Source organism: Geotrypetes seraphini, chromosome 6, assembly GCF_902459505.1.
Source record: "Geotrypetes seraphini chromosome 6, aGeoSer1.1, whole genome shotgun sequence".
NCBI classification, from domain to species: Eukaryota; Metazoa; Chordata; class Amphibia; order Gymnophiona; family Dermophiidae; genus Geotrypetes; species Geotrypetes seraphini.
Window position 1 is genome coordinate 36,382,650 of NC_047089.1, and position 23,209 is coordinate 36,405,858.

At 41.4% G+C, this 23,209-nt stretch overlaps 1 protein-coding gene across 3 annotated transcripts; it reads right to left on the minus strand.

Annotated features, from left to right (window-relative positions):
• Window positions 1–305: 305 nt before the first annotated feature.
• MSANTD4 (Myb/SANT DNA binding domain containing 4 with coiled-coils) lies at window positions 306–21,026 on the minus strand. 3 transcript variants are annotated; one of them, XM_033950438.1, is made up of 3 exons: window positions 20,787–21,026; window positions 8,499–8,989; window positions 306–2,002 (listed from the first exon to the last, which is right to left on the minus strand). In XM_033950438.1, exons 2-3 carry the CDS (start codon window positions 8,958–8,960, stop codon window positions 1,424–1,426), a joined length of 1,041 nt encoding a protein of 346 aa, XP_033806329.1. In that variant the 5' UTR covers window positions 8,961–8,989; window positions 20,787–21,026; the 3' UTR covers window positions 306–1,423. The 3 variants fall into 3 exon arrangements, with proteins under 3 accessions (XP_033806329.1, XP_033806327.1, XP_033806328.1); XM_033950436.1 differs by having other exon boundaries at window positions 8,499–9,105; XM_033950437.1 differs by lacking the exon at window positions 20,787–21,026 and adding an exon at window positions 19,567–20,777 and having other exon boundaries at window positions 8,499–9,105.
• Window positions 21,027–23,209: the final 2,183 nt, after the last annotated feature.

The window sequence follows — 23,209 nt, forward strand, 5'->3', positions numbered from 1 at the left end:
ACAAAGGCGCGCGCCGACAACTGAGCGCAAGATGGAGGTGCACGCCGAAGAAAAAGACTGTTTTTAGGGGCTGCGACGGGGGGTTTTGTTGGGGAGCCCCCCCACTTTACTTAATACAGATCGCGGCGGCATTGTGGGGGGTTGGAACCCCCCACATTTTAGTGAAAACGTAACTTTTTCCCTAAAAACAGGGAAAAAGTTATGTTTTCAGCAAAATGTGGGGGGGTTACAACCCCCCAAAACGCCCCCAAAACACGGCGCGATCTGTATAAAGTAAAGTGTGGGGGTTCCCCCCCCACGCCCCCCGTCGTTGCCCCTAAAAAGTATTTTTCTTCGGCACGCACCTCCGCGCTGCACTCAGTTGTCTGCTCGCGCCTTTGTCCTGGCGCGCTTTTGACCTGACACCCTCAAATACCCTGGTTAATCCTGGAAATGAACTAAGAGAAAAAGATCTTTCATTTGGGATCTGCCAGATACTTGTGATCCTGACTAGCCAATGTCAAATACAGGATGCTTGGTCTGATTCAACATGGCTTTTCTTAGGCATGCTCCTATCCAAATTAAAATGCAATTGGTGTAGAACTAGCTGAAGCCCTGGGATAGGCATGTGGGATCTCTTAGTAAGAGGTTACTGCGGATGGGAAGATTGGATGGGCCATTTGGCCTTTATCTGCCATCATGTTTCTATGTTTATCAGCAGACCTCCATATTTCAGGTGAGACATAAAACTTCCACTCTTAGATAATATTCTCAATATACTGAGATATTCCATCTATTGAGAGAAAGAGCCTTTATAATCAGATAGCTAGGTTACTTTGCCAGATGGGCCTGCCACTTTGTGTGGGTTTCTGTCAGGTACTTGTGACCTTGATTGGTCACCGTTAGAAACAGGATACTAGGATAGATGGACCATTGTTCCTACCCAGTATAGTCATTCTTATGTTCTTAACAAAGAAAATTTTGTAATTTTGACAGAGGATAGGGTAATGATTAAAAGATAGTCATTGGCCATGATAAAACTAATTCTACCACACATTTAGGTCACTGTGCATAGTCACTGTCTAAAAAAATATATTTACTGTGTTCTTTACAGCCATGTGAATTTGGTTCAATAGATACTGTATGTGTAATGTAGCTTATACAACAGATGAAAGATATAAACAGGCTTAAGTCTTACTTTTGTGCACTGGAGAACTCTCACAACATTACTAATACTAGACAATAGGGTGCAAAAGGAATTTTTTGATACACTGAAAATCACATAAATTCTCCATTTATGTAAGCACGACAACATACTAAGTACCACTGATTTGGATCATCAGCTATAGACCAAAATAAAAATTAATCAAGGAATGACATCAATGTTACTCAAGTCTAAAAATATCTTACAATCCTCAAAACAAATTGTACATGTAAAAACCTGTTACTGTAAATGTCCTTCTCTCTGAATTCTAAGACGTTCTTTTTCAACTTGCAGACGCTCTTTCTCAATCTGAAGTTTCTCAGATTCAAATTTTAAAAACTGCAGTCTTTCTTTCTCTAGCTGCAAGCGTTCTTTTTCAAGTTTTAATTTTTCAGTTTCTATATCTAATGGTGGCAAAACAGACTTCTCTACGGAGGCATGCTCATTTTCAAGGGCAGGTTTTTCAGAACGCATGACTTGTATCCTCAGTTTTTCTCTTTCGATCTGCAGTCGCTCTTTCTCCAGCTGTAACCGTTCATGTTCCATGTCCAAATGTCGTAACCTCTCCTTTTCTATTTGCAATCGTTCTTTCTCTACTTGAAGCCTCTCAGCCTCAATGTCTAAACGCTGTTTTTCGAGCTCTAATTTCTGCTTCTCAAGGCTAATAAGAAGATGAGAATCCTCACATGCTAGTCTTGCTTGTGCAGAGCTGATGGTTCCAAATTCTTCAATGTGCGGAAAGTCTTCAGTGATTTCATTTCCCTTTTTGGAATCTGGCATGACAGATGATAAAATTTCTTCTTCTTCCTCAATTTCAAACTAAAAGAGGAAAGAGAGGAGGAGGGAGATAAAAAAGGACAATTATGTTATTCCTTTAAGTGATCATAAGGGCTGAGAAAAAGAAATGTCATAAAATTTAAAAAGAGAGAGATCAATTCTTATTCTTTCTAACTCAATAGAAAGTCGGGAAGAAATTATACACATGAGGTTAAACAAAAAGTGTATTTAGGGGGAAAATAACTTAAATTTTATGGAATGAGAGAAAATTTGGCATGGAGGAAACACTAGTGAAAATATACATCAAATTAAAAAATAGGCCAGATAGAATTAGGGATTCTAAAGAAACAAAGCTCCACTCCTCCCCACCCTCACTCCCACATGGTCCAATGCATTTTTATTCAGTATACAAACATTGATTCTCTGTAACACTGAGATCAAGAAAGCTACATCTTTCAAACTGTCCTCCTTTCTCCCGTCTCCTCCTAGTTACAGATAAACCCCCACCCCCATACACAGGCAGGCACCACATTCTTTCTTTAGCATCCTCCTCTCCCTGCTGGCACATCCCTTTTATCTGCAGGGATGATTCTTTAGTGATTCAGGTATTTTCTTTACTTTTCATAAAATTCTACTGGGAAAACCAGTGATAGAACTAGGGATCCTTTTATCAAGCTGTGTTGGGCACTAACCTGTACCTAACACTGCAAAAAAAATGGCCTAACAGCGCAAGGCCATTAACAGAAAGCCAGTATCTTATAGCAACATAAAAATGATCTTAGCATGTGAGAATGACCGACTTAAGGGCACGATAATGCCATTTGTTACAGCAGCTTACTAAAAGGACCCCTCAATGATTGAGTTGTGAATTAAGGGCACGATAGGGCCATTTGTTACAGCAGCTTACTAAAAGGACCTCCCCCCCAATGATTGAGTTGTGAATTAAGGGCACGATAAGGCCATTTGTTACAGCAGCTTACTAAAACGACCCCTCAATGATTGAGTTGTGAATTAAGGGCACGATAAGGCCATTTGTTACAGCAGCTTACTAAAAGGACCTCCCCCCCAATGATTGAGTTGTGAATTAAGGGCACGATAAGGCCATTTGTTACAGCAGCTTACTAAAACGACCCCTCAATGATTGAGTTGTGAATTAAGGGCACGATAAGGCCATTTGTTACAGCAGCTTACTAAAAGGACCTCCCCCCCAATGATTGAGTTGTGAATTAAGGGCACGATAAGGCCATTTGTTACAGCAGCTTACTAAAAGGACCTCCCCCCCAATGATTGAGTTGTGAATTAAGGGCACGATAGGGCCATTTGTTACAGCAGCTTACTAAAAGGACCTCCCCCCCAATGATTGAGTTGTGAATTAAGGGCACGATAGGGCCATTTGTTACAGCAGCTTACTAAAAGGACCTCCCCCCCAATGATTGAGTTGTGAATTAAGGGCACGATAAGGCCATTTGTTACAGCAGCTTACTAAAACGACCCCTCAATGACTGAGTTGTGAATTAAGGGCACGATAAGGCCATTTGTTACAACAGCTTACTAAAACGACCCCTCAATGACTGAGTTGTGAATTAAGGGCACGATAAGGCCATTTGTTACAGCAGCTTACTAAAATGACCCCTCAATGACTGAGTTGTGAATTAAGGGCACGATAAGGCCATTTGTTACAGCAGCTTACTAAAATGACCCCTCAATGACTGAGTTGTGAATTAAGGGCACGATAAGGCCATTTGTTACAGCAGCTTACTAAAATGACCCCTCAATGACTGAGTTGTGAATTAAGGGCACGATAAGGCCATTTGTTACAGCAGCTTACTAAAATGACCCCTCAATGACTGAGTTGTGAATTAAGGGCACGATAAGGCCATTTGTTACAGCAGCTTACTAAAATGACCCCTCAATGACTGAGTTGTGAATTAAGGGCACGATAAGGCCATTTGTTACAGCAGCTTACTAAAAGGAACTCCCAATGATTGAGTTGTGAATTTTCCTCCTGCTTCTACCGTATGTGTGCTGCGACTTGTTGCCTCAGGGCAGTGAAATCCTATAAAATCTGTTCTTTGAAATCTGTCGACAGCAACATCTAATGATTAGATGTATTCCCACATTTATTTTTTATTTTTCTTCCCAAACCAACAGAATGTTTGGGTACATCTCCATTCCAAGTTACCTTCCCCCTTGCTCTACTTCCAATTCAAAGACACATTATGGACAGCATAGAGGGACATACACACACAGAGTCCCATAGAGGGGTTGAAAATTATTCCATAAAGGTTTGCTCTCAGTGCTTTTCCCCCCCGACATGTACTCCATCTTTACACCCCTATCCCTATTGGGCTGGTTCATAGTGATTCAGATGTACAATTCATTTTATGTCTTGTAAAGTCTATTGTAAGACCTAATAACTAACAGCATAGTATTCTTAATGGTTGTTACCTATGCTAACACCTAGGGGCATATTCTATAAATGGTGCCTAAGTCAGGCACCTAACTTAATTGGCAAAGCCATTAAAAAACAAAACATTGCAAAATGTAGGCATCTAGAGCAGGGGTAGGCAATTTCGGTCCTCGAGAGCCACAGGCAGGTCAGGTTTTCAGGATATCCACAATGAATATGTATGAGATGGATTTGCATGCACTGCCTCCTTGAGATGCAAATCTATTCCATGCATATTTATTGTGGATATCCTGAAAACCTGACCTGCCTGTGGCTCTTGAGGACCAGAATTGCCTACCCTTGATCTAGAGGCACCTACAAAAATAGTGCCTTCAATGCATCCATGGGAAAATGCTTGATGTACCTATATGTAAACCACTTTGAGTGTGGTTGTATAACTACAAAAAGATGATATACAAGTCCCAATCCCTTTCCCCACTTAGAACGCCTAAGGTCAAAATAGGTTAATGTTGGAAATTACATTAAACATTTTTAGGCACCTCTGTAGACACGATTCATGTTAAACACAGGTGCTGAAAATGTAGGCCTTGAAAATCCTGGCCTACATTTCCATGTAGATCTATTTATCTCCAAACAAGGGTCAGCAATACTCATTTTACCAGCTACATTGTAGCGATTCATGCAGCAATTCATCAGACAACTGCAACAAAATTAAGTTTATCTTATTAGTCTGCTGCTTCAGTCTACTTCGGTCACTCCATTTTGCTGACCCTTGTTTTGAGATGAACAGTTCTACACTTTTGGACTAAGAGTAATATTGAAGAAAAACTTTTATAAATAAGATAAGGAGTTTAATAAGTACAGTGGTACCTCGGTTTACGAGTGCACAGGTTTGCGAGTGTTTTGCAAGACGAGCAAAACATTCGCAAAATCAGCGCCTCGGAAACCGAGCGTGCTTTGATTTACGAGCGCCCCCCCACGCAATCCGGCACCCTCCCCCCGCGATCGGGCACCCCCCGCTTGCGTCGCCCCCCCCCACCCGCCGCAATCCGGCATGCCTCAGGCACCCACCCACCTGATCACATTCCTTACCCTCATTTGGCACCGGCACCAACGCACAGGACATTGCTCCCCCCCTTCATGTGCCGGTTCTTGGGGGGGTAGAGCAGCGCCGCTGGCCTCGGATGATGGGGATGAGTGGGAACGAATCAAGCGAGTTTCCCTTAGTTCCTATGGGGAAACTCGCTTTGATATATGAGTATTTTGGTTTACGAGCATGCTTCTGGAACGAATTATGCTCGTAAACCAAGGTTCCACTGTATTTCATAAGAGAAGAAAAATAGAAAAAAAAAAAAAATAGAAATAGACAAGAGGGGTTTTTGCCAATGACTGTCTGTATGAGCCAAAGTCGGCAGTGTTCTGCTGATTCATTTGACATGAATTAAATGTGCAAGAGGCTCTGTATTCTGAGGCTTTTTTCCCTATATTAAACTCAAAATTAAACTCCACGAAGATAAATCAAACCTATAGAAATGCTGTTAAATTTACTTTTGAGTTAATAAACAAGGAATTGTTCTGCTCACTAGTGGGTTTATACATTTTGACTCTATACTATTTATTTGACCACTAGGTCACTTTATTGATATATGTATTATCAACCATATCAACGACAGATGACACATCCAACGAAACAATACAAGAAGTCACGTTTTTATCCATCCCTCGTTTTAACTCATCTACTATAGATATCAACAATGATTCTACACTATCGGCCTCTTTTACAAAGCCGCGCTAGCGCCCCGAAGCCCATAGAGATTTAAAGGGTTTCGGAGCTTTTGCTGCACGGCTTTGTAAAAGAGGCCATATGTTCTTATCCATAGTGATGTACACATCTAACATACTTTCCTGATCTACAAATTCTTCTAGTTGCTTCAAAACCACTTTTTGCAATGATTTTTCCCACATATGGCAATATCGATATTGGTCTATAGTTCCTTCTAACACAGTGGTTCTTAACCTTGTTGGAGGTACTGAACCCCACCAGTTTCATATGCGTGTTCACCGAACCCTTCTTTATTGGAAAAATAAAATATGATTTTTACAAATTCAAAACTTAGGTATACAGTGAGGGAAAAAATAATATCAATTTTGAAAACAAAAAAGTTCTCCTATATTTCGAATAATAATGCAATTAGGACGCTGACTCCTGTCACGTTCCGACCACTTTCGTATTTTGCTCGACATAGTTAGTAAGGGATTAAAATATTAAGATAGGTATCACACGACGTACCATCACAACAGTTACAATTCGACTACTGTGCGCATCAAATCCCCTGCAGCACAGATAGGCCAAGCGATGTTGCGTGATCACCTGCAGCCAATTATGGACAAGCGGGGCGTATCATCACGAATCATAAGCGCTTCGGTCACGTTCAATCATCTATCAGTTAAATCACAAATTTTGATCAGCAATTGATTGATGTATATAAGGCGTTACAGATTGATGGATCAAGAAACCGAGTACATGATCAGTCTTGATCAAATCACTGAATAACTGATGACCGAAGCGCTATATGAGTCGGAGGTGTGTTTTGACCTCCGCCAAACCCGCGAGACTGACCCACCGAACCCCTGGGGTTCGGTCAAACCCAGGTTAAGAACCACTGTTCTAACAGTTTCATCCAAATCATTTTTCTTCAATAATGGTTTCACCATTGCAGTTTTTAACATTTCTGGCATAACACTAGTCACTAATGATTTATTAACAATCACTTTAAAACGGTATAACTTCTTTTTCTAATTGTTTCACAATAGATAACGAACAAAGATCAAGCATTGATCTTGGAGGGTATAAATTCTATAACAATAACCACTCGTCTAATTCAGACACTTTTCCAAATTCACTCCATTTCACTGGTACTTTGTTCAGCATTCAGCCCAACCTCCTTGATTTTATTAGTTGGACCATCTATCAAATATTTTACTGTCTCAAACAGTTCCTTAGGTCTATTAACAGCCTTTCTCACTGTAAAACCTCTATCATACAAAATGTTTGATATTCATTCAAATGAAGATGATAGTTGTCCAAATCATCAATCTCTCTACTTTTTCTTCCTATTGTTCACTTTTTGCAGTTCTTTTCTCAAATTTTGGAGTGGTTCTGTTCTCTATAGGCAATACTTTTCATTCTTATTTATGTTAACTACCTCCACCGGGGCAATATCATCTAAAGTTCTGTTACCATTTCAGATAAATCGTCATTCATCTAATAGTATAGATATTTTATTCTTTGCCTATCAACAGAATGTTAAGACCTTAAAATGCACTTTCACCTCTACTAGAAGGACAATACAGAAATGCACAAACACTTGTAGTTGAGTTGTAAAGAATTCAGCCATGCTTTGCAAGCTTTCCTTTCTCGTTCCTTCCAAAATTTATTCCCCTTGAGCTCTGGATGGAAAAGAATTACTTTTGCTTTCAGAGGAAAGCAAAGGCATTCTTTTTTGAACAGGCATTTGAGATTAATAACTCACAGTATTAATCAAATCTGTTCTTACATTTTATTATATAATTTTTTATGTTGGGATGCTAGGGTTTTGTTGTTAGTCATAACCATCATTTGTTCTTTGTTATGAATAGTTATACCTTTTCTAGCAGCTTCTGGGTGGTTACGTCATAAGTATCATTGACCTCTTCCTCTAACTAAACTGGAACTAAAGCCAATGATAACAGAGATAAAAACATAACCCACAAATTGAGGCAGAAGACAGTCATTCTGTTGATAAAATTTGCACTGACATACAGTATTCACTACAGTACACTATTAATAGAGAACACTACAATTTCCTTTTAGCACTTTTAGTTTTTAAATCACATTACTATTTTACAGTAAGGCTCATATCGCAATATGAGGACTATGCTCACAGATCTCTCATTAAATTGAGTCATGGTCCAGCAACAATATGTAGGCATTCAATGCACATATTATAAAAAAATGTAGATGCAGTAATTAAGCTTAGTAATTTGTTTTATGGCCGTTTATCAGCCCATTCTATAAAATCCTTGATTATCAAATGTTTTCCTATTGGCAGAGTTCTGACTGTACTAAAAGGAATACTATCTACTTACTTCAAAACTCTGCGGGTCCTCCTCTTCTTCTTCTACTTTGACTCCTGTCAATGATCCACTTGCTTCTCGGAAATCGGTAATATTTTGCCATTCAAAGGATGATTCATTTACAAACCCACTCTTGTCATCCATCTCTCCATTAAGAGATTCATCTACATCTGAGGAGGGAAGGTGAAACTCTGCCCCTAATAGCTTTACATTTGAATTGAGCCGTTTCCTTTTCATAAGAGCTCGCCAGTCAAGGTACCTCCTTTTCACTTCAGTCCCAGTTCTTTGCTCTCCTTCACCTACAGAATTCACACATTCTGCTATCTCTTCCCAAGCCTTCCGTTTCATTTCGTTAATTGTTGTATTGAGTTGCTTTGAAAAAAGGACCTCTTTCCTCTTTTTGATTTCTTTAAGTAAAGTCTGTGTTTCTTGAACGCTAAAATTGCTCTTTCTTTTTCTTTTTAACTGTTTCATAGTTGCACCTCCGGAAAGCTTAAGAATGTCTGTTTATGGGAACAAAGGGATGAGTTTAAACAGAACTCACAGTTTTACACGATGTTTAATTCTTCAAGAAAGAAGTTCAGTTGATAATCTTTCCTTCTGCCATGCTTGGTACAGCCTTTGAGAAAACATAAAAAAAGTTTTCTTATTTAATACATATTTGACCAAAATATCTATTGAGATACTTTTTTTTGGTCAGTACAAGTTTAGATATATGTATGAGACAAGCTGATTGTGATATTACTATTTTATCTGACAAGAAAAATTTCTAAAGGAAAACAAAGCTGCTTACTTGTAATAGGCATTCTCTGTAGACAGCATGATTAATCAGGAACACAAGTGGGCAATAACATAAGATAAAATGATAAATTAAGCAAGCTTGCGTTAGAGAGCTATAACTTAACACACACACCCTTTTATGAAGCCTCGTTAGGCTTTTTTATTGCCAGCCACGGTGTTAAAAGCTCTAACGCTCATAGAATTCATATGAGCATCGGAGCTAATATTGCTGTGGCTGGCAATACAAAAGCCTAATGCGACTTCTTAAAAAAAGGGGGGGGGGGGAAGGAGACAATGTATGGCCTTCAAATGCAAACTTTTAGCTCCACAATGCAATAAACAAATATTGTGTAAATATGCCTGGTGAAAAAAAATGCCTGCTACAATGGCAGAGAGCACCAGACATATAAAACAAATGAGTCCGTGCTACTGTCAACTGGAGGTCTTGTGCAAGATTTTCATTTGACACTAGTGCAGGCCTAACTATCTAGGCACTCCTGACCCAAGTGGACTCCTTCCCTCCCATTATCCACCTCAAAAAGTTTTCTAATCCCACCAAAAAGAAAAAAAAAAAAATTCCCCTCAAAAATTCCAGAACCCCCAAAACACTCTTTCAAAGCCAGAAGGCAGAAGCAATGCCCAGTCACTAATGCCTTTGCACCTTCATCTTGTAAAATGATGGCATCTGACCACACATAAAGGAGGTGCCATACTTCAACTCATATGACCATTGCTGTTATCTTTACAATGCAGCATTAATAAAAGAAACGGTGCTGAATTTTGGCTGTTTATTATATCACACACTTTGCATGCCCACTGTGCTATTCTTTAGTGTCATGGCTTTACTCAAAATTTTACAGCACTAGGTTTCCAGCATTAAAAAGTGACACTAGCATGGGAAAAACTAGAGTAAACTGCTTTGCTAAAGGGTTAGGATGAATAGCTCTAGACCTAGAGTAAAATTCTGAGAATATGTGCTATTCTGCAAACAGCAGTCTCTTTAGTTCCTTAGCTCATGAAATAGTTTATTTAATTTGTTAAGAAATTCACCCAAGAATAAGCCAGACATAGGCAACATACAATTAAAGCAGTAAAAAAAATATTCAAACAACACATATTATGGCATAGTAAGCTACTTATATTGTCAACATAATACACAGCAGAGATGAAACATATAGACAGCAGAGATGAAACATATAGACAGCAGAGATGAAACATATAGACAGATGATAATAAACAGGAATCAGATAATGATGCCTAACAAGGAAAAAATTGCATGTGCAGTCAGTGTTAGTCCTCATATGAGCAAGACAAGTGAGTTAATTGCTTCTTCTATTAAAGCAGGCTTGTCTGACCTTTTTCTATCGGGGGTCACATTTTATTTTATAATATTTGGAAGGCCAAAGTATGCACTGTTGTATTTTGTCATATGCTTCGTTAAATAGAAGCAAAATACAATGTGCTGTCCCCTCCTAGCCAGTCTCTCTCTCTCTGTCTCATCTACACCAGGCCTTCATCGTCTACTTGCTCTCTCTCATGTTGTTCTGCCCCCAGCAGTTTCATACCAATTTATGATATAACTCTTTAAGATATGTTTAATGTTATTCTTACTCCATAGAACTTTAATGCTGCAGTCTTTTCCTGCTATGGTGTGTAATCAAGACATCGTATGCAATGAAGTCCCATGCATGCTGTAGCCACTCTTGCTTACCTGTATAAGCTTCACTGCCAGTAGCTTTTTCTCCTAAGACGTCCTCCCTTTTCCTCTAATCTAAGCTCAAGTCCTTTGTCTCACTGCTCTATTTCCTGGTCACCTCTACCTTTGCTCTGATGGGTCTACAAAGTTATGACCTCCCCCCTCTCTTCTACCTGTTGCTAAACTCTGTTCCTACTGGTCTATTCTCTCCCTTACCCTTATGAATATTCTTTGAGGACTCCTGTCTCGGGGTCAGTCATGCTTCTGCTTCCATCTCAATCACATGTGGTTCTAGTCCCTGAACAAAGGCCAGTCTTTTTACCTGAAGCTTTTTGACATGCATAAATAATTCAGCATTTCATCTCTGGAACTTGGAATGCCTTACTGTCTAACTAGTCTCTCACTTCTGCCACAAAGCTTCTGTTCTTCAAATGTTCACCTCTAGCTGCAATATTCAGAAAACTGCTGATTGTGAGTATATTTCAGAAAATTATAAGGACTTCCTACGAGTGCATTGGTGTGCTAAGGTTTAGCTTTCTGCTTAAGAGAGTCCTGGAGTCTGGACTGAGGCAGCAAGCATTATGAGAACAGAATAGTAAAAAGATTTTTTTCAGGGACTAGAGCCACATGTTCAGGTGAATTGCCCATGTAGTGGAGATTGTTTCTCCTCGCGGCTATGCCTTCTATGAACCACACAAAGACATGAAAGGGAGGATATTTTCCTAGATTTTCTCCTTAATATCTTGTACCAAGTGCTGACCACTTCTCCTTGATATCATATGGAAACTTGGCAATAATGGGCTTTATGCCCTCTGGGAAGCACTGCTCAGCCTTCACTGCCTCTAACTCATGAAAGAAGTTCTTCAAGCTCTTCCAACTTACAGTTGTCTCTTGCAGTTATCTTTGGGAACTTGTCCAGCTTATTGAACAGTGAATCTTCTACAGCATCTGGGTTGCCATAGTACTGTTAAAGTTTTTTCGACATTTCCTTTAGTCCCTTTGCAGATCATTCAGATGCAAATGCTTTTGTCGCTCCACACATTTAGCTGCCTCCTTGCCTAGCCAGTGTAGCAACATGTTGATCTCCTTCCAGGGAGGGAGCTACATGTCTGCTATGGCATCCCTGAAAACAGCTTTCCATGCCCTGCAAATGCTCAGGCTTGTTGTTGAACTGGATGAGTCCTGTAACCTTCAGGTCTTCAAAGCCAGATAGTTTGTGAGGCCTTCTGAGTTTGAGGCTTTGGGCTGAAAAATTTAAGCCGCCTCTGGTTGCCTGCTGTGGGATCTGTTTGCTCGACTCTTTGTGCCCAATCTCTGTGTAGTACCGGGCCATATAGCCAAAGTGAAGTGTCTTCCTTGGTATGTATAGCTGGAGCATGACCTGGGAGTAGTGCGTCTGTATGCATCCAAACGTGTGGAGCACTGGGTGGCTGGTTGCCCCAGAATACATCATACCAGAGTTTACTTCTTGCAGGCAATGGTGAAGATGGACGCGAGTCCTTCAAATCCAAGAACTCCTAAATGCATAATGGTGTGTGGAGATGACCAAGAAGAGAGATCCTCCACTAAGATGTGCCTGGCACAGCCCGAGAAAGCAGCCAACATGTACGTTGTCATAGTTGAACAAAGTAACAAGTCTCTTGCGAGGTCAGAGTTCTTCAATTTGTTCGGCATTCATGGAAACTGCTCTTCAGTCTCAAAACTTGTACAGGAGTCACTTAGATAACTGGAAGAATAGTGAACAGCTACATGATAGAGGCGATAGATGGCAGCAGTAAGTCATGTCTACTCACATTGTTTGAATGCGAACAGATACTAGATAACAGGAAATTCCTACTCCGGACACTACTTGGTATCGCCCTCACCTGAAGCCCATAGCCAACCTACTCACACCACTAATCCAGACGCCAAGATCCTACTCTTACTAGGATGAGATATACCAGCTCTAATCAGAGTTCTTGAATCAAGAGCAAGTCCAGCTGATGCTCAATATGCCTACTAACTTGCCCTGTGATGGGTGACAGTGCCCCAATAGAACTAGAAAGTCAAGCACAAAAGTATTCACTAGCAGCATTCTGAAAAATGGATGCATTACCCTGGTTGAACCATGCTCCAAAGAGTAACTACAAAAGTGAATCACAGTCAAAGGGAATGGAGCTTTGACCCACAACTCTGCACAACAGTTTCCTCAGTGGATACAGGAGAAAACTTGAGAAGTTTCAGATCCCCAAGACTAATTTAGCATCACCTGGAACCTAGACACCAGACCCCCGACCCTCATGGAAGACAATATCATACTTCCTCAGCAAGATCATGACTGTCATGGCAAAGACCTTTGTTCAACCAGTCACCAAAGCAATGCTTTTCCTACATTATGAAGAGTGCAAGAGGAATGAAGATGTGGATCAATGTTCACTCCAAAGACTTCTCATTTTTCGCCTTTGTGTTGTTTGTCTGAGTTGTCAGTCTCTCATTCCAGGTCCTGTGACACTGTAAGGGAAACGTTGTCTATGGGTCAGAGATGTTGAAAGAAAGCCAGAAACAAGACAGCATTTCGTGATTTGAAGGGGGTCATGCTCGTAGATGGCCTGGGAAATGTCTCTAGAAGATTCTTCTCAAGCCACAGTTCAGCCAAGCAGATCTGCTCCAACCGTGCACTCAACTTTGCGGACACCTGCAAGGAACAGCACATAACCTGTACAAATTCATCACCGACATCGTGCTCCTCATACCACATGAAAAAGCACCTTTGAGGATCAAAAGACTCGGAGACTCTTTCTCTCTATGTTGTCTATTGTTGTGTGCCAGCCTCTCATTTCAGCCCCTGCAAGAGAGAGATCATCTACAAGTCAGAGACATCAAGAGAAGTCAGAAGCCTTCCTACCTTCAAGCTCCCATCATATATGGGCTTTGAATGGACTTTGCATACTGCAAACATGTTGTTAATAGTAATAGTTGTATCTACCGACCAGGCAGGCAGTTTCATACCAGTTTATGACATAACTCTAAGATGTGTTTAATGTTATTCTCACTCCATAGAACTTTAATGCTGCAGTGTGTGAACAAGCATTGTGTGCAATGTAAACCTGTGCATGCTGCAGCCACTCTTGCTTACCTGTATAAGCTTCACTGCCAGTGGCCTTTCTCCTACGACTTCCTCCCATTTCCTCTCATTTAAGCTTGAGTCCTTTCTCTCACTGCTATACTTCCTGGTCACCTCTACAACCTTTGCTCCGATGGGTCTGCAAAGGTATGAACACACTTTGCTACCTGTTGCCAAGCTCTGTTCCTAATGGTCTCTTCTCTTCTCTCCCTTACTCTTATGGGTATTCATTGAGGATCCTTGTCTCAGGGATCAGTCATGCTTCTGCTTTCATCTCAATCACATGTGGCTCTAGTCCACAAATAAAAGACCAATCTTTTTACTTGAAGCTATCCGACCACATGCATGAATAATTCAGCATTTCATCTCTGAACTTACTACTATTATTTATTATTTCTATAGCGCTACCAGACGTTTGCAGCACTGTATATTAAATACTTAAGAGATGGTCCCGTCTCGAGTTTTCAATCTAATTAAGACAGATACACAGAACAAATGGAGAATCTATGTATATTGCTCAGGTAGAGGCGCGGATAGGGTAGGGGACTATAGAGGGAATGACACAGATATTGGACTACCTTACTATTCTCTCGCCTCTGCCGCAAAGCTTCTGTTCTTCAAATCTTCACCCCCAGCTGCAATATTCAGAAAACTGCCAACTGTGAGTTTATATTTATAGTATATTTATTCAACAAAGTATATTTTAGAAAATTATAAGGACTTCCTGGGTGTACTAAGGTTTAGCTTTCTGTGGAATATAGCATATCTGCTTAAGAGTCCTGGACTGAGGCAGCAAGCTCTATGAGAACAGAATGCATATAACACCCCCCCCCCCCACCCCCGGCTTTACCTCTCTTTCCCCTCACCTGGCTTCAATTGCAGAACAAACAATGAGCTTCCTGTTTCCCCCAGTGTGACTCAGCTCTCTACAAGTCAGAATTGCATAGTGCTGGAAGTTCAGGTTGATCTTGTGGTTTTAAGTTTCATGAGCCCTTAAATCCGTGAGACCAATCCAAACTTACGGCACTGCTTGGCTCAAACTTAAGAAATCTGATTCATGGCGGGGAAGCAGAAATCTTGTCATAGGTACCAGCTCTGTGGATGCTGGAGCACCCTCAATATTCTTTCTAACACTGACCAGACATTGGAGCTGAAATCTTCCCAAAGTAGAGTTGCAGAAGAAAAAAGGAAGAAAGGTAGTGTCTCGAAAGCTATTGCTCCCGCATCCCACTTGCAGTCCATTGATTAGACATTCTTTAGCTAGCCAATAAGCTGCAAAGGAAGCAGGACCAGTAGCTTAGAAGATACTATTGATCAGACATTTCCTTAGCCAGCCTATAGTTTGCAGGGAAAAGTGGGAATGGAAGGTTGGTGTGACTTTAGCTACTGGTCCTGCCTTCCCATGCAGCCTATTGGCACTTAATGTACACTAATTTGTTAGTGCATGATAAGTCTGTTAGTGTACCTTAGTGAAAGGAGCCCTTAAACTATAAAGCCTCTGGCGTAGAAAAACACTTCCTCTATATAGCCTGGGATTGGAAAGTAAGGGCTTTTTTTTTTTTTTTACAGAGCCGCTGCTTTAACTGCTCCGAAGCCCATAGGGATTTAAAGGGCTTCAGGGTCGTTGCCATGCAGCTTTAATAAAATGGAGGAGGGTGGGGTAAATAAAACTAAAATAGAAACCATTTGATCAAATGAAATGTTGCTATTTGAGATTTTGCCAGGTACCAGTGATCTGGATTGGCAACCGTGAGGATGGGCTCCTGGGCTAGATGGACCATTCTTATGTTCTTAATCTGACCAATGGGCTAATAACAGGGAACATAGAATAGCTGCAAAGTAGGCCAGACAGGCTTCCTGCCTTAGGTCTACCAAAGAGAGGAGGAAACATGCCGAGGGAAGCTCTAGGAAAGGAATGAAGAAGCAAAGAATAGCACATGAACTCAGAGCTAGAAGAGATGGATTGTGAGATGAAGAGAGGCTGAGAAAAGACATATGGACTCTAAAAGGGAGCTGAAGTGAATGCAAGCTGGGGGGGGGGCATGACCTATGATACAAAGATCAGTGGATGAGGAATGAGTTGAAGAAAGAAAAACAGAGATGAGGACAGGCATAAAAACTGTGTGTGATTCAAAGAGCAGGGGGCTGAGAAAAGGGTTCTGAGAATAGAGGATCAGGCAGAAGGGATAGAAGTAACAGAAGAGGTGAAACTAGGAAGAAAAAATAAAAAATCAAGAACAAAGAAAAGAATTTTCAGATTTGGTGGGGCATGGTTCGAATTCATCACCTACTCCCCACAACTGAGCGAGCCCAAGATCACTGCTAATTGAGCTGGGTCAGTTTTGAGCATCTGATCTTTTCTTCCAACCTTGCAGTCACTGGGATAAATAAGGTATTTCATTAGAAGGATGGGGAAAGGGAACGAGATTATGGAAGCCTAGAATTCTATGAGCTGGAAATCTGCCTTTTAAAACTTACTTTCTCTTGGCAGCTCTGGTATTGAGAGGGGAATGGAAAGTAGTAGTTACAATTCCGCACAAAAGTTAAAATTATTATTCCCAGTTATATTCCAGATGAGGTAGAAAGGGGGACTAGGCTAATAAAAAGTAGCACAGCAGCAGCAGGAAGAGGTGGCAGGAGATCATTGACAAAGTTGAAGGATATAAAAATATTTCCCATTACTTTGGATCAACAAGAACAAGGAAGAAAGGACCTATGTTCCAAAAATGCTGGTGAATCCAAAAACAAAATGATGGAACAAAAAGTCTCTGGATGTCACAGGAGCCGTAAAACAACAGAAATTTATTAACATAAAAATTCAAATGTAAATATCAAAACATAAAATGTGTCAGAAGTCCATATGATACCAATTGTTCATGCAGGTAGTGACATATGACAAACAGATAGAAGCTTGTATCGGACCCATTACTTTGGGTAAAAAAGGGGATGGGGAAGTAATCCCATATGATACAAATTGAAAAGAATTTTCAAGCACATCTTATGAACTCCAGAAATAAGCTTTCTTTGGCACAAAGCAAGAATTAGAAGTAAATTGGAGAGATGAGATCATACTCCACATACCCTGGACAAAGTGTGAGGTTCATTACTGTCATGGTATGTGCAAAAATAAGCATGTGAACTAGTGAGAGATGTATTTTATTGAATCCAGTAGTCTGTTGTACTTAAAAGTTATACTTAAAAGTTCAGATTTTTAGAAATTGAAAAGAACTGCAACTGTGACCTTTGGAGCTTCTATGAATTTTAATAGAAGCTCCCAAAAGTCACAGGCATGTACTACACAATCTTAGAATATCTTCCTAAAACAATTCATTCCGCATTAGACAAGGGAAAGAAGGATGTTAAGGGAATCCTGTAGAAAGGTCATACACTTCCGTCGAAGATTCTTCTGGAAACTGGAAGACCTTCATAGTCAAGTCCAAACTGAAATATTCTAAACATGGCGAGCATGGAGGTAAAGAGAGACTACCATGCAACTCAACATTAGCAGTAGATAAAAGGGACAACACAGGATCCTGGGAAGAATATGGCTCTCTTTGTGCAGGAGTTCCCTTTGTAAATGGAAACATACAGAAGTTACAGAGGATAGGACTGAACTTACAGATTTGTCGTACTCACAGTAAAAACAATTTCAAGTGGTGTGGAATGATTAATGGTACACCTCATCAACCAATATCAGGGCCCACTCTAGGCAGTCATTTTCACCACAAAGAGAACATGTGCAGGAACACGGTGGGAAATCACTGCTGCCCCAAAGTGCCGCTAGACCACAGGGGAACCAGTAGACCTGGGGGTCTTCTTGCTCATCCTGGGAGGGGGGGGGTTAATTGTCCTGTTCGGAGGAGGAAGAGGGTGTGAACACTGCTGGTTCGGGGGGGGGGGGGGAGTGATGACCGCAGGGAAGTCCGTTACCAGTTTTGAGGGGGGGGAGCTGATGGCTAGAGAGCTCTGCAAGTGGGGGGGGGGAGGGTGAGACACACTACCAGGAGGGAGAGTATTAGAAATGCTTGACACCATAGGGAAGGTAAAGGGAGGAGGGTTGGAATATAACCTCGGTTTATATTTGAGTCACCATTTTTCCCCTAAAAATGGGGTAATAAATGGTATCTTGGTTTATACTGGAATGAGTTTATATTCAAGTATATACAGTATATCTAGGAGCCAGCACCTGAGGCCTCTCTCACTTCCCTTTTCTCACCCCTCCAAACTACCCAAAGAAGATCCCGGATGAGCAGTTGCTCTTTTAGAAACTGAGTTACTAAGGCTCTTCCCTTATTCTGTCTTTGAGCAAATAAACTATCCTATATAATAAAACCCTAGCTGCGCATGCGCACTCTTAACTGCGTGCTTCCATGATCTTTAGGTCTGTGGCCGAAGAAGTGCGCATGCGCGAGTCCCCAGCCTTACTTCTTCCCAGCACCTACCTACACTCGCCGACAGGACTGGCCACCAGCGCTGGACTCCCTGCTCTCCACAATATTCAGCTCCTCTCACCAGCCGCACCAGCGTCGGAGAAGGCTTCCGACATTGGCAGGGATCAAGAGGAGCCGCAGCAACACCTCGCGTGAAGAGAAGCGCCAACAAAACACTCCAGCCGCTATGTTCTTCGCGGTCCCAACTCCAAACCTGCCGATTCCAGCAGCGTATGCAGCACTCTACACAAACTGCTTCGGGGCCTTCTACTGCCCTGATTTGCTCTGCCGCGTCTCTAATGATGTCATCAGGGACGTGCCAGAGTAAATCAGGGCAGTAGAAGGCCCCGAAGCAGCGTGTGTAGAGTGCTGCACATGTTGCTGGAATCAACAGGTTTGTCGGGACCGCGGGAAGGGAAGGGAAGGGGGGGTGTAAGGGAAACGCTACTGCTGCACAGGGAAGTGGTGGGGGGAGGGAATGCTGCTGCTGTGGCTGCTGCACTGGGAAGTGGGGGGGGGGGGGAAATGCTGCTGCACAGGGACATGGAGGGGGAGGGAATGCTGCTAAAGCTGCTGCACAGGGAAGTGGGGGAGGGGTGGAAAGAAAGACAGACAGTGGGAGGAAGGCAGACAGAAAGAAAAGAAGAAAGACACAGGGGCATGGAGAAATACAGAAAGACAGACAGACAAAGGGAGCCAGGGAGAGAGACAGACAGAAACAAAGACAGCGGGAGGGAGAGAGAGACAGAAATAAAGAAAGTCAGACAGACATATATTCTAGCACCCGTTAATTAACGGGCTAAAATACTAGTAGTAAATAAGTCTTCCATATACAGTATAGAGTATATATATAAATAGAGATGTTATTGATGAATCTGGGCAGACAGATTTACAATGTTTTGCACAATTCGATAGAATACATCATAACAATTTAATTCATTCTAAATATTAGGCCATATTCAGTAAACAGTGTCCAGCACTGTTCTATAAAGGGTGATCTAGAATCAGTGTCCTTTACAGAATAGTACTTGGTGCTAAATTCTACATACAGCTTTGATCATGAGAACTTACCAGGTGTAAATCCTGGCATGCAAGTTGAATACACATCCGAGGTTTTCTATAATACTGCACACAACTTTCCGTGCAGCCCGACCTGCCCATAGGAATACCCCCTTTGCAGCTGTGCACGGATATACTTAGGTGCTATCATATAACTAGATGAAAGTTTATTTCTGCGCCAATCTATTTCAGCACCCATGGAATTAGCATCTGTCTTTAGGTGCCATTTACAGAAGTCCCTAGATTGTGTCTCCATTTTAGTCCCTTAAGGTGCCTCTGCAAATCACTGATAGAAGCCAAGTCTCCTTTCCCAAAGCATCCCTCTTGACAATGAAGCAAACAAGAAGTCTTTCTCACTCATACCACCCACCCTACTCCCTTCTGCAGCCTTCATATGTCTCATATCTCCCTGCCCCCTAGCCTTCACCTAATTTCTGTCACTGTCATCTCTGTCTCACCCAGGCAACTACATGTGTTCAGAGCTCCTTGCCTTACTGTTTGCAGAACTGCCTCAGGATCAACTTGCCTCCTATTTCTACACCATGACTGGCTCTCTGTAAGTTTGAGTGACTCAATACAGTTTCAAGTCTCACAGGGATTTGAAACCACAGCACTTTGCAAAATTCCTGCATTGTATGGCTTAAGCTGATGGAGGAGCTGAATAAACAATACAAAAATAGGAAACACGTTGTTTCAGAGGTAGCCCTGCAAACAGAAAAACAAACCCTGGGGCCATGAAATACCAGGCACCAGGGTGCAATTTCTAAGTACCATAGCGACCTCGTGCCTGCAATTTGTGGAACCCTGTGTTGATTCACAAAATAATAGCTTACTGCACTTTCATAAACAGGCTGCTAATTTAGCTTAATGCAGATTCTTAAATCACAGCCATGCAAAAAATATATATATAATAGATCCTGCCACGTTCCTTGATCATTTGGATTTAGTTCTAATTTCATTCCAACTAGATTTCCAACATAACCCTCATCTTCGCACGCAAACACAATTAACAAGAAAAAACCCTACAATTCCTGTGTGAATCAATCACAATAGCCACTGACGTAAGAAAGCATAACACAGAAATAGCAAATTTTTTTCCCACTGGGCCGGGGCCGGCATCTCCCCCTCCCCGCTAGCGGTCCGATAGCTCTCTCCTTTTCCATCTTCCTCCTTCCCGCTAGCGGGCCAGCATCTCTCTCTCTCTCTCTCTCGATATATCTCCTCCGTCCTACCTTCAAATTTTCATTTGAGGCAGCTGGCGGCAACAGCAGCGATTCACGCCGCTCTTCTGCAGCAGCCCCAAAAAGCCTTTCCTTTGCCGCGTCCCGCCGCCCCGGAAACAGGAAGTCGCATCAGGGGGGGGTGGGCGTGAGGCGGCAGCAGGAGAGGTCGCGTTCGAAGGAGGCGGGACGCCACGAGACCACTTCAGAGCGAGCGGTGTGAGATTTGCTGCTGTTGCCAGCGGCGACCTCAAATAGAAATTTGAAGATGGGACGGGGGGCGGGAAATTGAGGCTAGGAGAAAATCGAGGATGATTGGTTGCTCACCGTCCGCTTCCTCCGGTTTCTTGTACTCCCATTGGAAGACGTTGATGCGCGGGGTCGGATTGGACCGTGTTAGGTGGTCCAGGATATACCTGGAGGAAGGATACAGGTCTCGTCCTTGGAAATCTCTTAGAAATTTCCCGTCCTGTCCAAAGCCCCATTCGCGGCTGGAATGTGTCTAGTAAAGGGCATCACGAGCCTGTGAAGCGTCTGCTAGACTCATGCAGTTGCCCTCCCAAGTTTATATGCCTAGATTTAGCCTAGGTTGTCACATTTACTTCCTTTAAATCTGTAAATTAAGACCTTACTGTACCCTGTATTTTTGTTACTTTCATTGCAATTTTTGAAAGAAAAAAAAAATCCCTTTTAACCACTTTGAAGATCATTTCATAAAGTATTTTCTCTGTGTGAGGTGTGTTCTACATGTGGAAATGGCTTTTATATAAAATATGGATTTTTATGTCTAAGTACATAAAAGAAAAGCAAGATGTTGAAGATGCAGTGAAAAGAACAATCAAAGGAATTTCTGCCTGAAGTGGCTGGAATCTTTACGTCTGATGACCTCCTGGAGCCACGACTCCAGTTGGTAGTTCCTTTGACTTTAAGAAGTATTTGTGTCAACAGGAGCATGTGTACTCTCAATGAGGTCTGTCTGTGCCTGTATTTCTAAGATTTGCATTTGATTGGAACTGAAGTGGAGTTGTAGTATACATGTTAGTGCTATACCTAGAGGGCAAATTTTGGGTGAACACAGAATGTTCTCTCTTCCCTGCTTTCTGTACCCCCTCCCAACAGCACCTCCTCCTCCTTAACTTAAAATATAAATGCATAAACTGGTAGGGTTCCCAAGCCCCACCAGCTGAAAACTTTCAAACATAATAATTGCCATACTGAGACAGACCGAAGGTCCATTAAGCCCAGTATCCTGTGGCCAACCCAGTTCACAGATACCTGGAAAGATCCCAAGAAGTAAAACAGATTTTATGCTACTTACCCTAGCATTAAGCAGAGAGGCCTATGGACGTCTCTATTAAAAAATTACCCAAACCTTTTTTAAACTCTGCTATGATAACTGATTTTCACCACATTCTCCGGCAATGAATTCCAGAGTTTAATTACACTTTGAGTAAAGAAATATTTTCTCTGGTATGTTTTAAATCTACTACCTAGTAGCTTCATTGTATGCCACCTAGTCCTAGTATTTTTGGAAATAGTAAACATGCGATTCACATTTACCCTTTCTATACCACTCAATATTTTATGGACCTCGCTCTATCATATCTCCCCTGAGTTGTCTCTTTTCCAAATTGAAGAGCCCTAGCCACTTTAGCCTTTCCTCATAGGGAAGTCGTCCCATGCCTTTTATCATTTTCTTCACCCTTCTCTATACCTTTTTAAATACCACTATATATTTTTAAAAATATAGCAGCCAGAATTGCACACAGTATTTGACGTGCGTCCGTACCATAGAACAATACAAAGGCATTATAACATTTTCATCTTTTTTCCATTTCTTCCTGATAATTCCTAACATTCTATTTGGTTTATTAGCCGCCAATGACACCTAGATCATTTTCCTGGGCGGTGACTCCTAATGTGGAACCTTGCATCACATAGCTATAGTTTGGGTTCCTCTTTTCCACGTGCATCACTGTGTACTTGCTCATATTAAATGTCATCTTCTATTTTGATACCCAGTCTTACAAGGTCCTTTTGCAATTTTTCTAAATCCTCTTGCGATATAATAACTTTGAATAACTTTGTGTCATCAGCAAATTTACCCCTCCAACATTCAAAGAATTCCTATGAGCATTGGAACTTTTACCATTGCAGTCTACGATTAAAAAAACCATAATGCAGCTTCATAAAAGGGGGGTTTAATTATCTCACTAGTTATTCCCGTCTCTAGATCATTAATATGTTAAAAAGCAGCGGTCCCAGCACAAACCCCTGGGTAACCCCACTATTTATGCCCACCAATTATACCTTTCTTGAAAAATAATCTATGAATCAGCTCAAAGTATAAGATAATGAAGAACCTTTAACTTCACTGGAACTGTTTCAAAATGTGTCTAGTATTTATGGATTTTTCCTTATTAACAACACACAAA

What these genes read in the sequence shown, in the direction of transcription:
- MSANTD4 (XM_033950438.1), bottom strand. Translation starts at nt 8,960, where the DNA reads ATGAAACAGTTAAAAAGAAAAAGAAAGAGCAATTTTAGCGTTCAAGAA. An exon ending in AGGACCCGCAGAGTTTTGAA is followed by an intron (nt 2,003 to 8,498) that starts GTAAGTAGATAG and finishes TTCCTCTTTTAG; the next exon opens with TTTGAAATTGAGGAAGAAGA.